This window comes from Macrotis lagotis, chromosome 1, assembly GCF_037893015.1.
Source record: "Macrotis lagotis isolate mMagLag1 chromosome 1, bilby.v1.9.chrom.fasta, whole genome shotgun sequence".
NCBI classification, from domain to species: Eukaryota; Metazoa; Chordata; class Mammalia; order Peramelemorphia; family Peramelidae; genus Macrotis; species Macrotis lagotis.
The window spans coordinates 764,614,028-764,631,045 of record NC_133658.1 but is presented as its reverse complement, the minus strand read 5'-3'; the positions used below and the strand labels follow the sequence as shown (position 1 = coordinate 764,631,045).

The 17,018-nt window shown below is 35.2% G+C and overlaps 2 protein-coding genes and 1 pseudogene across 2 annotated transcripts in view; 2 read left to right on the top strand and 1 right to left on the bottom strand.

Moving 5' to 3' along the window:
- The window catches only part of VSTM5 (V-set and transmembrane domain containing 5), a 30,629-nt gene extending 23,367 nt beyond the window's left edge, over positions 1-7,262 (top strand). Inside the window, exons 2-4 of the mRNA XM_074187938.1 lie at positions 3,869-4,195; positions 4,310-4,450; positions 6,316-7,262. Coding sequence (XP_074044039.1) covers positions 3,869-4,195; positions 4,310-4,450; positions 6,316-6,359 — 512 coding nt within the window. The 3' untranslated portion in view covers positions 6,360-7,262. The remainder of the gene's footprint in view (positions 1-3,868; positions 4,196-4,309; positions 4,451-6,315) is intronic.
- Positions 7,263-7,421: 159 nt separating this feature from the next.
- Positions 7,422-17,018, bottom strand: part of MED17 (mediator complex subunit 17) — a 42,658-nt gene continuing 33,061 nt past the window's right edge. Inside the window, exons 10-11 of the mRNA XM_074216471.1 lie at positions 14,728-14,845; positions 7,422-8,240 (exon numbers count right to left, since the gene is read on the bottom strand). Of these exons, the coding sequence (XP_074072572.1) occupies positions 8,052-8,240; positions 14,728-14,845 (307 nt within the window). The 3' untranslated portion in view covers positions 7,422-8,051. The remainder of the gene's footprint in view (positions 8,241-14,727; positions 14,846-17,018) is intronic.
- Positions 8,516-9,056, top strand: LOC141508129 (large ribosomal subunit protein eL21-like; annotated as a pseudogene).

Here is a 17,018-nt window from a genome sequence, read left to right as displayed (position 1 = left end):
TTCCAAGTACCAGAGGGGTCATTGATTCAGAAAAAGTTTAAGAACCCTTTGTTCTTAACTAAGCTCCTTATTCATAGATGAGGGTACTGAGGCCTAAGAGAAATTAAAGGAACAGAGGCAGCTGGGTAGTGAAGCAGGTAGAGTACAGAAGAAGTCAGAAAAACCTTTGCTTGAATCCTACCTCGAATACTTAATAGCTGTGTGACTCTTGCTGGGCAAGTCATTTAATTTCTTTCTGTCTCAGTTTACTCATCTGTAAAAATGAGGATAATGATAGAACCTACTTCCTAGTTAGGGTTGTAGTAAGAATAAAATGAATTAACATATATGTAAAGTAGTTTTTAAATCCTAACAAAGCACCATATAAATGATAGTTATTATGTTTGTTTTTGAGTCATTTCAATTATGTCCAACTCTCTGATTCCATTTGAGGTTTTCTTGACAAAGATACTGGAATGGTTTACCATTTCCTTTTCCAGTTCATTTTATAGATAAAGAAACTGAGGCCAAAAGGATTAAATGATTTGCCCGGGGTCACATAGCTAGGAAGTGTCTGAGGTTGAATTTGAACTCTGGTCTTCCTGACTCCAGGTCCTATACTCTATTCACTTCACCATCTAGCTAACCCTGGCTATTACTAATTAAAATTAACACTTAGGAGCTCTCTTATACTGATGAAATCATAAAGCCTGTCGCTCTCTGACCTCCACACATTTTGCTAAGTGGTACAGTCTATTTAACTCTTCAAGATGCATTACCAAAGTTATTTACTTATTAATTGCTACTTGCTAAGAGGCTAGATTGCTAAATCTGGAGTCAGGATGACCGGACTAATTTGAGTGACCTGGCTAGCTGGGTGAACCTGGAAATCAATTCATTTCCTCTATTAGCTTGTTTCTTTATCTGTAAGAAAATAAAAAACATCTACCTCAGAGGTTGATCAAATCAGGTAATATCTATAAATTGATTGGCAAACTTTAAAGTGATATATAAATGCAAGCAATTACACTAATATAATTAGTATTACCTCATATGGGAACTAACTCCTTTTAAAACTTTAAGGTAAAGGGGCGGCTAGGTGGCGCAGTGGATAAAGCACCGGCCCTGGAGTCAGGAGTACCTGGGTTTAAATCCGGTCTCAGACACTTAATAATTACCTAGCTGTGTGGCCTTGGCCAAGCCACTTAACCACATTTAATAATTACCTAGCTGTGTGGCCTTGGGCAAGCCACTTAACCCCATTTGCCTTGCAAAAAAGGAAAAAAAAAACAACTAAAAAGAAAAAAACTTTAAGGTAAGCCACAGCCTTTCTTCCAATTTATTTTTTCTTATCCAACTGATAGGTCTAGACTAGTAAGGAGAAATCTTAAACTAGAATCAGATAGGTCTAAATACAAAACATTTACACATGAGAGATTTTTCTGGTCTTGTCTATGTCTAATTTCACAGCATTTCAAAGACAGTAGATTGGATTATTCTTTAAGTCATCTTTAGCAGTTGACAGACAATTTGCTTGGAAACCACATTCATTTATATGATCTACACACAACAAATAGATATAATATAATGTTTTCAGAAGCAAATGGCCTAGAGGAAGTGGAGAGAAAATGTTTCAATTCTAGGGATTACTTTATCAATTTTTTAAGATCACTTAGTATTACGATGGAAAAGGCACTGGATTGGGAGTCAGTGGGCCTATATTTGAATATTGGCTTTGTCACTTACTATCTGTTTGACCCATGGACAGATTATTTCACCTGTCTATATCTTAGTTTCTCCATCTGTAAAATTAGAGGAAAAGATTTTCTTTTTAGACTCCTCCAAGCTCGAAACTATATTCCTCCCTCAATATCTTGTCACCATTAGAAAACATTTCATCATTCCTTATTTTTGTTGACATGGGGATGTCTTTCTCTTTTCATTTTTATTCCAACTCACCTGGATTTGCAGTGTAATATAGTAGAAAAATTACTGGACTTAGAGTCAGAAGTTCTGTTTTAAGGCCCACTTCTTCCAATAATTTCTCATAACATTGGCCAGTCAGTTGTTTATGGGAAAATTGAAGTCCAGAGATTATATGTGTCTGTATGATGACTTTGAACAAACTAGATCCCTAGAGGTAATGGTAAGGTTACTGGAATTCAGTTTCCTTACCTGTAAATTAAAAAAGTAGACAGGTGAACTATCCATTTTTCTTTAACATTTAATCTACTCTTCTTTTCTGACTTTGTTCTAACATTAAGAACAATGGTAATTTAATTAGGAATTGTAGTGAGGGACCTGAGAAGCACATCTCATAAGAATTAGGCTATGGTCCAGCTTACAATAGACAAGATGGTTATCTTCACATGTTTCAAGAGCTATATTGTATGAGAAGAAAAAATAGATGATAAGGCATAGCAACTTGGTACATATATATATATATTATATATACATATATATATATTAGGGAGTAAAGGAAATGATGCTGGCAATTGAGAGAACTAGGTTCAGATTTTGACTTCTACTAAACAACTACATAATCTCAAAGAATTTCACTTTTTTTTCCTCTGAGCCTCAATTTCTTCATTAGCAATATAAAGAATTTGGTCTAGATAACCTCTAAGGTCTCTTGTGCTCCCTAGAGTATGATTACATTGACTTCTTAGAGGTTGCTCTGTTATCAAACTAGGCTCTTCACCCACACTAATATAAATTCCTTGGTCAGGATGCTGCCCATAAATTGTGCTGGCAGACTTCAACACTATAGTATAATTTGTGAGTACTGAAAACTTTCCCAACTAAACATTTCATTACTGATCTACCACAGTGTGAGAAATCTCATTGCATTATTCATTTTCTCAATTTAATGAATTGACCGCCCTAGTTAGAATATAAATATGTTTTCTGGGAATGTGAAATGATTAGCACTTTAATGTGGAATTTATTTAGCAACTAAGCTCTAGTTTTATCACCTAGTAAGGAATAAGATACAGGATAAGAAAGTAAGAAGGTTCAGAGAATGACTTGTCCTCACTAGGTGTGGTATACCACCTAGTGCTTGGTCCTAACCATCTGGGGACTAATATGAGACTTTCATTTTGCTGATGGGGAAACTGAGACCCAGAAGATGTATATGACTTGCCTTAGGTTTAATGGCTTTGGAAGGACTTACAGATGAGAAAGAATCCTGAAAAAAAAAACCTTTATAATTCACAATTTTGCCAAAATAATTTTCTTCATTAAAAAAATCCTCCAATGCCTCATGGGAGTGTGAGAGTGTCTATGAGATCAGTCTGAGATCTAAAAGGTTAGGCTAAGGAGCCACAAGTCCTGTGAAACTGGAAAGCTTTCCTTCTAGACCCAACATGCCTTGTTTATAGAAGACCAGCCATACTAAATTTGGAAAGATGGCCCACCAGGAGATAAATTCTTTTGCCCACAGAAACTCATGAATATCATCACCTAATAAACAGAGTGGTCATGATTTCTATTGGTAAAGGGTAGACACACTTCTTAATAAAATCAAACACCCATGGATTGGCATGAACCTATTTACCATCTTTGATATTTTATTAACTATCATATCCTGTGCCTTAAACATTTCTAACACCTGCTCTGGCTGTGTTGAGTAGTATTCTGGCCCAGTGATGAGAGAATTGAATATAGAGTCCTGAGATAGGGATTTCAGTTCTGTCTCCTACAGCATGGACTTGGGCAAGTCCCACTCTCTGAATCTGAGTTGACTCATAATGGAATGATAACATTTGTGTGGCCTATTTCACGGAGTGGTCATAAGGATAGAGCTATTAATGTGTAGAAAATGATTCATAAGAGTGTTATCTAGATCCATTCTCATAATTCCTAAATTTCCTTTTTTGTGTTGCAGGTCAAGGAGTATCATTGACTATTCCACAGCCTAACATCAATGCAACAGTGGCTCAAGACATTCTACTCTCAGTTGAATATTCCTGCCATGGAGTGCCTACCATTGAATGGAAATACACATCTTATTGGGGGATGCAAAAAATTGTGGAGTGGCAACCTGGAACCCAAGCCAACATCTCTCAAAGCCATAAAGATCGAGTCTGTACATATGACAATGGTTCAATTCAGCTCTTCAGGGTAGGTGTGAGGGACACTGGCTACTACACAGTGACTGTGACTGAAGGACTGGGAAGCAGTCAGTTCGGCATTATTGTGCTACATGTATCTGGTAAGGAGGCCCTGAGGGGTCCTTCCAAATATAATTAAGTGGAGAATGTGTTTGGGGCACATTTGATACTATTAAGAGAAATTATCTCCCCTCCTTCCCTCCCTCCTCCCATAGAGATTCTCTATGAAGATCTACATTTTGTGGCAGTTGTCCTGGCTTTTTTGGGTGCTGTGGCCACAGTGTTAATCAGCCTTATGTGGGTCTGTAACAAGTGTTCATACAAATTCCAGAGGAAAAGGAGACACAAACTAAAAGGTAATTCTCTTGGTCTTACAATTATTGAGTCCTCATGTTTTCTAGGACTACTTCGATATTAATGGGCAGTTCTGGCATTTGGTAAAACCCTCTTCCCAGTTTTCAGCTAATTTTTTGGATCCAAGACCTTTGATTTCATCTATGTAGGAAGCTCCTAGTAAGGAAATTCCTCTACCAATCCTCCTTGTCCTCTTTCTCCTCCTCCTCCTCACCTTAATAGAGACCACCTTTTGAAATGTGTGTATATGTACACACACATACATACACACATACATACACACACACATACAAAAAATAATAGAATTTGAGTTTTTGGTGACTGCCCTATCCTCTGTCATAACTATTTTCAACCACCTGCTCTGGCTATGTTGAGTAGCATTCTGGCCCAGTGACAAGAGCATTGAACATAGAATCATGAGACATGAACTCCAATTCTTTCCCCTTCTATTAATTAGCATTGTAGACTTGGGCAAGTTATTCTTTGAATTTGAGTTGACTCATAAGGGAATGGTAATATTTGTGTGACATATTAGATATCTTCACAATATAATAATGAAACCATACTAGGCATAATTCTATTAAATAGGTCTTTCTTTGGAGGTGAATAGTCTCTCCTTTCATTATATTTGATTTGAGTATGAAACTCAGAATAACTGTCATTCAGTTGTTCTGAGAACGATATTGCTCTTACTATATACAATGTTCTCTTGGTTCTGCTCATTTCACTTTTCATTATTTCATGCAAGTCTTTCCATATTTTTCTAAAATCAAACTACTCATTTCTTAAAGCACAGTAGTATTCCATCGCAATTATAATATAATTTTATCAGCCATTCCATAACTGATGAACATCCCCTCAATTTCCAGTTCTCACCACAAAAATAAAGATACTATTATATTTTAGAACATATGGGGTTTTTTTTCCCTTTTTCCCTGATCACTTTGAGAAACTGAAATAATGGTGGTATTGCTGGGTCAAAGGGTATACACAAGTTTTATAACTCTTTGGGCATAATTCCAAATTGATCTCCAAAATAGATCAGTTTACAGTTCCACAACAGTGTATCTGTGTCCCAATTTTTCCACACCCCTTCCAATTATGTCATTTTATCCTTCTATCATTAAAGTCTTCAGAGTTGCTTTAATTTGCATTTCTCTAATTAATAATGATTTAGACAATTTTTTATATGACTAAAAATAACATTAATTTCTTCATTCAAAAACTGTCTGTAAATATCCTTTGATCATTTGTCAGTTGGGGAATGATTCATATTCTTATAAATTTGGCAAAGTTTTCTATTTATTTGAGATATGAGACCTTTTTCTGAGAAACTGTCAAAAGTTTTTCCTCAATGTTTTGCTTTTCTTCTAAGTATGGTTACATTAGTTTTATTTGTATAAAACTTTAATGTAATCAAAATTATCTATTTTATCTCACAATGCTCTCTAACTTTTGTTTTATTCATAAATTCTTCTGTTCATAAGTCTGATAAATAATGTTCCATATTCCTCTAATTTACTTACAATATCTCCCTTTATATCTAGGTCATGTATTCATTTTGACTTTATCATGAAAAATGGTGTGATGTATTGGTCTACAACCAATATTTACCAGACTGTTTTTCAGTTTTCCCAACAATTTTTACCAAAATAATGAATTCTTATCTAATAAGTTTAAATCTTTACATTTGTCAAACACAAGATTACCTAGTGTATTATATGTCTACTTTGTTCTACCACTCCATCTTTCTATTATTTGGATAGGATCAGATAATTTTGATAATTATCATTTTATAATATAATTTAAGATTCAATTACTGTTAAACATACTGCCTTTCACATAATTTATGTCATTTCATTTGCAGAAAGTACAACTGAAGAGATTGAGCTGCAAAATATTGACTGTTAGCCAAGTATGGGCTGAAGGACGTTCCTACCTCAAGAGAAAAAGATTTTTGATTTTAAATGAAACAAGTAAACAAAATTAAGCACCCACTCCTGTCACCTTCCACAACTTGAGCATGTTTTTATATGGATCTTTTTTCACAAGACAGAACTTCATCCCTGATGAGTGATCCAAGGACATGAAAATTTATAGATCTGACCAAAGGGGAAGAGAAGGATCCTGGATTAATAGGGCATAAATCAGTTTCCACCCTTAAGCTGAAATCTCGTGGGAGGTTGTATTGGGGTTTAAACAAGTGAGTTGCTGCTTTTGCAACAGAATTTGATCCAAGGACTCCACTTGGTTATCCAATAATGGTCCACAAGCGATATCTTCTGAACATGTCTTCTCTGAAGGAAAACACCAATTATGATAGAGAACTGGTGCTAAAACATGGACAGCTCCATGTTAACCCTCCTCATACTATGCTTTAAGTGTGGTAAAAGAGCCATAGGAAGTTGTTGAGTTGTTTTCAGTCCTGTCTGACTCTTTGTGACCCCTTTTGGGATTTTCATAACAAAGATTGGGGAAGTTTACCACTTCCTCCTCCAGTTCATTTTACAGATTAGAAACTGAGACAAACAGTTAAGGATCACACAAGGGAGTGTCTGAGGCCAGACTTTTCCTGACTCTAGGCCTAGCATTCTATCCACTGATCTACCTACCTGTCCAATATAGGAGAAAGTACTATATTACAAAAAATTAAAAAAAAAAACCTTGTGATCTACAGACTTGGTATCTTAACACATGTGTGCACATACTATAAACAAACCTGTGCCAGGAACCCAACCTTATGTCTTCTCTGCATTCTTTGTATCCCATATAACCAATTATCTGCTTCACTATAATGTATTAATCAGGATAAATTGCACCCATTGGCTCATAGTAACAATTGAAAAATAAAGCATTATTATAGAAAAAGCAAGAATATTAAATAAGTGCAAAATGTAAAAGAAATCATTATATTAAAAGCTAATTGAAAAAATTAATGTTAGTGAATATATTTTCTTAAAAATTATAAAGGCAAAAAACATGGCTAAATAAAACAACTTTATTATATAAAATTATTTGTAGTTCTGTAACTAAGAGTGTACTCAGAGTGTTTTTAGTGTTTTAAAAGCTTAATGAGGTCTCATCATATGCTCAAAGAATAAGAAGTCATTTAAAAATTCATAACACTAAAGAATTAAAAGGAAAATATTAATGGGCACATATCCCGATGCTGGTGGGGAGAGCTCAAGCAATAACCCACTCTTTGATAATCTTTCACACTACTAAAGCAGAACTGGAAATAATCACTGTCAAGTTAAAGTAGCTCTAAGGAGTGAGCAATATTACTCTTTTAGACATGGGATTGGAACCAATATTCTCCTTCACTTATTCAGCAACACAAACTTTTGAGCCAAATATTCAGTCTAGCAAACAGCTACCACTGCACAGAAGGGACAATGCTGATTATATTTACTAGACCCTCCTCTTAAGAAAAGATATTTTAATGGATTGATCAAGCTGAAATATTGTATTGCTATTTTAAAAGACAAGTGATTACTCTTGTAATATAATAACCATAATGACTTTCCATGTAAATAGGAGACTAGAGAAATATAGCAATATTTCAGAAATGCTCAGCAACATATCAAAGTTAGATTTTACCTTTTATCTGTGACTGTCACCAATAATATTACCTGAAATAGCATAGTCACCACTTGGGGATGCCACAGTTATGGCTGATGCATTGCCAATGCTCTCCACTGGGCCAAGTCCTGCATGATTACTGAAACTAAGGACTTGCCATCCCATCACCTTGGCTAGTTGCTGAACTGCATGCACTTGATGCTGAGACATCTGTATAGGGGAGAAGAAAGAGAGTAATAACTGGAGTTGATGTTTAATTATTTTAGGCTTTGAAAAGTCATTTAACTGCTAGGCACCATTCAAAGTAGGCTAGCAAAAAAGGTAATTTTGGGGAATCCAATATAAAAGGCCCTTGTTTCTGGTAATCTGAAATGGAAGATGAACAATGATGAAGACAAATGTAAAAAAACCCTGCATGTGATAATCAATGAACAAGTAAATTCAGTGAGCAAAAAAGAATATTATAGCCTTTCTGCCGGCTCCACCATATTCCAGTGAGTTGCCAAAATGACAAACACAAAAGGGAAAAGGAGAGGGACTCGATACATGTTTTCTAGGCCCTTTCAAAAACATGGTGTTGTCCCTCTGGCTACATATATGCGCATATACAAGAAAGGTGATATTGTAGATATCAAGGGTATGGGCACAGTTCAGCAAGGAATGCCCCACAAATGTTACCATGGCAAGACTGGATGAGTCTATAATGTTACACAGCATGCTGTAGGCATTGTTGTAAACAAACAGGTTAAGGGCAAGATTCTGGTCAAGAGAATTAATGTGCGTATTGAGCATATTAAGCATTCTAAGAGCAGAGATAGCTTCCTGAAGCGAGTAAAGGAAAATGATCAGAAGAAGAAAGAAGCCAAACAAAAAGGCACCTGGGTTCAACTAAAACGTCAGCCTGCTCCACCCAGAGAAGCACACTTTGTGAGAACCAATGGCAAGGAACCTGAGCTGTTGGAACCAATCCCCTATGAATTCATGGTATAAATGACTTAAAAAATAACCAATAAAAGATTTCTTGAATTTTGGGAAAAAAAAGAATATTATAGGTCAACATTCAGACCATTCTGCAGTCATGTTTCCCAGCCATCCAGTCTTATAACCATGTTGTAAACTCAAGCCTTGACTGAGACCATCTTCCTCAGCCTACTAACTCCAAACTACAACTACAAAACACCTTCCATTAGAGAGGACAGAAACTGAACTTTTGCTCACTCTATTCTGCATTCACTGCTATGCCTGGTTTCAACTCCTTGGAGTAAGGATATCTCTGTGCCAGGTATCACTGAATCTCCATACCCCCACCCCACTCTCTTTAGATGGTGAGCTCCTTGAAAGTAGGGACTGTCTATATTTTTGCAAATTGCTTTCTCAGGGCTTAATAGCAAAGTGCCAGGCATGCAGTAGGCATACTTATTGGATTGAATAGCTTACATATATAAACAAGGGGTTGAAAAAAGCTTTCTCTAGGACTCCATATATTTAACAATACTATTTTTAATTCTCATACATTTCTTTATCTTTTATTTTATTTTCCCAACCCTAAAATGAAGAGGTCTTTAAAAATCACTTTACTCCACTGATTCACCCACTCTATGGAAAACAATTTGGAAATATGCTCAAAAGGCAATAAAACTGTGTATACCCTTTGATCCATCAATACCACTACTAGGCCTATAATCTCAAGAAGATCATAAAAAAAGGAGAAAAGATCCACCTGCATAAAAATATTTAAAGCAGCTCTTTTTGTGATGACAAAGAACTGGAAATTAAGGGGAAGCCTATCAAAAAGGAAATGGCTGAACAAGTAACAGTGTATGAATGCTATGGAATACCACTATTCTATAAGAAATCATGCATGAACTGATGCTGGGTGAAGTAAGCAGAACCAGGAGAAATAACAGCAACATCGTAAGATGGATCAACTGTGACAGAAATTGACATTCACATCCAAAAAAAACCAAAAAACAAAAAATATGACTAGGAAATCAATGTAGAGCAAAGCGTATTATTCACTTTTTGAAAATTTCTTTTGGGGCAGCTAGATGGTGCAGTGGATAAAGCACTGGACCTGGAGTCAGGAGGACCTGATTTCAAATCCAGCCTCAGACACTTAATAATTGCCTAGCTGTGTGTCTTTGGGCAAGTCACTTAACCTCATTGCCTCGCAAAAGAAATTTCTTTTATTTTTTTTCCCCTTAGTTCTAATTTCTCTTTCACAAAATGACTAATATGGAAATATGTTAAACACAATTGTACATGAATAACTTATCAGATTGTTCACTGCCATGGGGAGAGGGAAGGGAAGGGAGGGGGGGTAGAAAAATGTGGAACTCATAAACTTGCAAATGGATGAATGTTGAAAACTATTTTTGCATGGAAGTAGAAAAAAAATTAGTTAAAATTAAAAGTAAAAAAACTTACTTCAATCCCACCCCACACAGATAGCAGATAATCTAACCCGTATTTCACTGAGGTCAAGACTGGGGTAATTTTTCTCACCTACTCTACCATTCCACAAATATATGGCAATAATTCATAACTCCTACTATGTGTATAATCTCCTTCTGAAATTTCAAAAAAAAATAAGCATTTGACATTCTCAGAACCAATTAAAATCTTAAACTGGAAACTGAGTTTATCAAACTTCTGGATCAATTATTATATTATAAATGCATAAAAGGAAAATCTTTAAATCAAAAGGAAACATAACTGGTTGAACTCCAACCTTGCATCTCATGCAAATTCTAGAAGTTACAAGATTAAATTCAAGTTGAGTTTCCAGAAATAATTAGTTAATACAATGGTGTCTCATATGTAGTCTAAACCTATGAAAGGCATAGACCAAGAGAAGTTATATGACTTGTCCATTAATGATTATATAGATTTCTTTTCAGTTAGGGATTAAACTAGATATCTTTGAGATTCTAGTTCTAAGTTTCAATAATTCTAAGACTGTTACTCATAGGAATAAATTGGTTGGAATTACCATTAAAGATTACAGATTTGCTTTCAATTAGGGATTAGATTAGATATCTTTGAGGTTCCAGTTCTAAGATTCAATAATTCCAAGACTGCCACTCATAAGAATAAACCGGCTGTAATTAGTTTAAGTTTACAAAGAAACAACTTGAAACTAGATCCTGTTCAACCTGGTCTTTTTAACTAAACTTCAGACACAAATTTTGCAAGAAAATGAGATTTAGTATCTTCAGTTCAATTTTTCTAAACCTTTCCAAAGAGAACTTTTTAACTAAAAAAGAAAAAAAATTATTATGTGTTACTCTACTGGAAACCCATTCTCATGTTAAACTATACTTTTTCTATTTCACATTTAAAAAGTTAATTTTCATTCAAAATATGTTTCACTGATGAGTGTCACCATTAATTTTCTTCAAAAGGAAAATTTCTAAACCTTAGTTTCCTCATCTATCTAATAGTGATTATCAGACTGTGTGGAGAAACCACTTTGTAAATCTGTTTTTTCTTTTTTCTTCTCATCACTAGTTCACCTCCAACCACCATTCTGTTTGCAGGTAACCTGGATTTGCACTTTACCAGGAAGGTCAAGGCTCTCAGAAATGAGTTTTCCAACTCCGAGGTACTACTACTTCACACCTATCAGATTGGCTAATATGAAAAAAGAGGAAATGTTGGAGTGGCTAAAGGAAAAATGGGATACTAATGTACTGTTGATGGAGTTGTGAACAGATCCAACCATTCTGTAGAGCAATTTGAAACTATACCCAAAGAGCAATAAAACTATGCATACAACTTTAATTCAATAATGCCACTCCTATGTCTGTATCCCAGCTCTTTTTGTGAAAGCAAAGAATTGGAAATTGGGGGAATGCTCATCAACTGAGGAATGACCGATTAAGTTGTGGTATATAAAAATAATGGATTATTATTGCTCTCTAAGAAATGATGATCAGGCAGATTTCAGAAAAAAGCTGGAAAAGTTTACATGAACTGATGCTGAGCTAAGTAAGCAAAACCAGGAGAACATTGTACACCTTAACAGCAACCTTGTACTATGATCAACAATGACATACTTAGCTCTTCTCGGTAAAGACAATTCTAAAAGACTGTGAGGGGAAAATATCCACATCCAAAGGAGTATCGAGTCTGAATGCAGAGCAAAGTATACTATCTTCACCTTTTTTATATTATTTTTTGCTTTTTCCTTCTTGTGGCTTTTTTCCCTTTTTATTCTGACTCTTCTTTCAGTGTGACGAAAGTGGAAATATACATAACATGATTGATTGTGCATGTATAACCTATATCAGATTATTTACTATCTGTGAGGGGGGAGAAAACTTTACAAAAAATGAATGTTGAAAATTATCTTTACATATAATTACAATTTATATATAATTACATGTAATTGGAAAAATAAATAATTTTCAAAAAGAGATGAGCTATCTCTCCCACTCTACTTCAGAATTATCCCTCTCATTCCCTTCCTATTCTCCTATCACAGAGACATTCCTTCTGATTCGGATCCTATGCCCTTAATATGAAGTCATCTAATAATCAAGGTCACTGTTTCATGCATTTGCAATCTTTGCCTTGCCCCTGGCTCCTCCTCATCTACCTATAAAAATGCACAAGACCCCAGTCCTAAATTAAATTTCCATATATCATTTTATTCATCCAACTATAAAATTCTAACCTCCCCCACTCTTCATTTATTGCCAAATTTCTTGAAATGATTGATTTCCTATTTTTTGCCTCAATCATATGCAACCGAGCTTATACTTCCTTCTGGTTCCTGAAACTGCTCTGAGATTACCAATGACCTTCAAGTCAAACAGAGTACTTTTCTAAGTCCTCATCTTTATCAAGGCCTTAGACTCTTAAATAGGCCTACTTTCTCTTCTTTCATTTTTAGAAACTCTACACTATCCAGGTTTTCTTCCTGCCTCTCCTCTTCCCACCCTTCATAGTCTCATCACCTTCTTAACTTCCTAATGTTTTTTCTCCAAGAGTCTGTCCTTTGCCCTCCCTTCTCCTCTTAGGAAAACTTCACTTCACTTACTGAACTATCATCTCTATATAGATTACTCCCAAATTTACAAATCCAGTTTTAGGCAACTAGGATTTTTAGCTCCAAGCCAGCAAGTCCAACTGCCTACAGAACAAGTCCTTAATAGATTAATTAAAACTATATCTACCTAGGTCTAGACTGGGATGAGAAACCTTTTTTCTACCAAGAGTCATTTGGATATTTATAGTATCATTTGTGGATTACTTTGTCAAACATTCACCCCTAAAAAGCTCCTACTTAGATTTATTGAATTTCGAGTTCTGCCTGCAGTTACTTTGATAACTCCAGAACAATATAGTCCTTGGCTGGAGGTTCCCCATTCCTGGTCTAGACAGATTAAAAACTAAATCCATCAACTTTTCCCCAAACCAACCCTTCTTGATTTCACGTCTCCCTGTAATACTACTACTATACTGACCACATTTCCCACAGTTACAGGCCTTTCTGATTCTTCCTTTTACCTCAAACGCTTATATCCCATCAGAAACTAAATCATGATTGTTTCAGGGATGCTAACTTTCTGTTCTCTATCTCTCTTTTCCCATTACTACTAATCTGGTTTAAGATTAATCCTAAATTCAAATCTGGCCTCAGAAATTTATTAGCTATGTGACCCAGAAGAAATCACTTAATCCTATTTGCCTCAGTTTTCTCATCTATAAAATGAGCTGAAGAAGGAAATGGCAAACCACTTCAGTATCTTTGCCAAGAAAACCCCAAATGGAGATACAAAGAGTCAGATACAACTTGAGCAACCAAACAACAACAAAGAGCCCCTGTACCACAATAAATCTTACAGGCTGGGGCAGCTAGATAGCACAGTAGATAGAGCACTGGCCCTGGAGTCAGAAGGACTTGAGTTCAAATTCACCCTCAGACACTTTAATACTTACCTAGTTGTGTGACCTTGGGCAAGTCAGTCAACCCCATTGCTTTGCAAAAAAGTCCCTAATAATAATAATAATAATAACAATAATAATAATAATAATGATTCTTCTCACTTTCTCCCCACTCCAACCTATTCTTCATGCCACTACCAAAATAATCTCTCAAATACAAATTGGTTGTCACTGCTCAAAAATCTTCAGTAGTTCCCTTCTGCCTCCCAAACAATGTTCTGCTCTCCAAATATACACACCCAAGCCTTTGATTAGGCCATTCCTTATGATTATAAAGTTCTTCTTTCTCATCTTTACTTTTTTGTAAAACTCAACTTAAAAGCTACATCTTTAGAAAGCTTTCCTTAACTCCTCTGGTTGGTGACACTCTTTCCACTCTGACCTCCTCTAAATGCATTTACTATATTATAGTGCATATTATCCCCACCTGAATTACCCCTCTTTCTAGACTACAGGTTTCATTAGTGCAAGGATAGTGTCTTATTTAAAATTTAAACAGACTTAGAGACTAGCAGAATGCTCAGCAAACAACAGATATTTAATAAATATTTGCTGATTATTATTTCTAATTCAAATAAATTATTATTTCTGATTCAAAACTATTATGGCATTTTAAATTCTAATCCTGATGGTTATAGTGAGCTAGTCTGTAAAATGTATAGAAGAATGAAATCCAACACTGTAGAAGGTATCTGAATTTCAAAAAAACAAAATAAAACAAAAGTGACCTTTACTTAGCCCATACCTGAGACAAAAGAAAATCCTGTAACTCTTGTTCTTGATGGGACAATGTTATCACTCTTCCATCCCTGTGCACAACTCTAATCTGTTCAACTCCAATATTCAATTGTAGCTGAATGGACCTTTATGAAAGATATCACACAAACAAGAAATGTTCAAACTTAAAATATACACAATCCTCTAATTAGAAAAACACACAGAAAAACTTTTCAAGCCTTACTTGTATTAAATCCAAATTATCAAGACTTAAAAATCAGAATTTCTTAAGTGACAAATATAGTAAGTTCAGTAACAATTAGGGCAAATCAAATAAGACTTTTGGTGGTCTCTGTATATTTGGAAGTGTAGATGTATATAATATGTCCAATGAATAAGGTGCAGAATTTCATCTTTTTTTTCTGGATGCTCCTTAATCTGTGAGCAAGATGTGAATCACATCATCTAAATGTAGGCCCCTTTGCTTACTTTGTCAGGCTCTGTTCCCAAATGCTAAGGATAAAAAGAAGACAGCCCTTGCCTTCAAGCACTTATAATCTGATGGAAAAGACAACAAGGAAATAGGTACAAATAAACTAGAAAGAGGATAAAGATTAAAATTTACAAAATATTTATAAAGGGAAAGCACTAGCATTAATGAGGATCAGGAAAAGCATCTTGTAGAAGATGGGATTTTAATTGGGACTTGAAGGAGATCCAGAAATCTTGGGAAGCCAGGATGTGGGGATGAAAGGGAAAGAGTAAAAAAAGAAAATGAAATGGAACTATATGTACAAAAATATTTATATCAGCCTTTTTAATGGTGGCAAAGGATTGGAAATTGCGGGCATGTCCATCAATTGGGGAAGGGCTGAACAAATTAGGGTATATGATTGTAATGTAGTATTAAGAAATGATAAGTATGATCTCTCAGAAAAATTTCAAAAGATTTACATAAACTGATGCAAAGTGAAATGAGTAAAACCAAGAGAACATTGAACACTACTATGTATGATACTCTACTAGGAATAACTTAACTATTCCTAGAACAACAATGATCAAAGACAATTCTGAAAGACTTAAGATGCAAAGTGCTGTCCATTTCCAGAGGAAAAACTGGTGGAGCTTGAATGAAGACCAAAGATAACTTTTTCTTTATTTTTCTTGGTCTTTTTTTTAATCTGTATTTTCTTTCACAGCATAATTTGCATGGCAATGTGCTTTATATGACTATACAAGTATAACCCATGCTAAATTGCTTGCCTTCTCAGTGGGAGAAGAGAAAGAAGAAAAAGAATTTAGAACTCAAAATTTGGAAAAAGAATGTTACAAACGTCTTTACATGTAATTAGGAAAAAAACAAAGTTAAAAAAATAAGAAAATGCTAATCTGGAAAAGGAGTGCCAAAGGAATAACAAAAAAAAAAAGGCAAATGAATTCAACTGCAATACAGAAGAAAATAAAGTGTGAAAAGACTAGAAAGGAAGGAAAAGGCCATGTGAAAAAGGACTTTAAAAATCAAACAGAGAATTTTATCTTCATTTATTTATTTGTTTGTTTGTTTTGCAGAGCAATGAGCTTAAGTGACTTACCCAAGGTCACACAGCTAGGGAACTATTAACTGTCTGAATCCAGCTTTGAGCTCAGGTCCTCCTGACTCCAGGGCCAGTGCTCTATCTACTGCACCACCTAGCTGCCCTGAGAATTTTATATTTAATCCTGAAGGTGATAGGGAGTCACTAGAATTTGTTGAATGGGGGAGGGGACAGTGACATGGTCAGACCTGGACTTTAGGGAAATTATTTGATAGCAAAGTCAAGAAGAAACTGAACTAGAATGGAAATAGACTTGAAGCAGGAAGACTAATCAGCAAGTTACTGCCACTCCAGCCCCTCCTCCACCCAGGAGGCAATTTCAATAGTCAGTAACTACAAGGCTTCTACAATAGTCCAAAAGTGTGGTGATAAGGATGTGTACCAGGATGCTGATGGTGTCAGAGGAGAAAAATAAACATATGCAGGGATGTCACTACATAGAAGGGACAGGCTTTGTTAAGAGAAATGATACAAGGTGTGAGAGTGAGGAGTCAAGAATGACACTGAGGGTTATAAGGATAAATGACTGAGAGAATGGTGGTGTCCTTAGCAATAACAAACAAGTAAGGAAGTGGGGAAACTTGATGGGGTGGGGAAGGAAGAAAAGAAAAGAAAAGAAAAGAAAAGAAAAGAAAAGAAAAGAAAAGAAAAGAAAAGAAAAGAAAAGAAAAGAAAAGAAAAGAAAAGAAAAGAAAAGAAAAGAAAAGAAAAGAAAAGAAAAGAA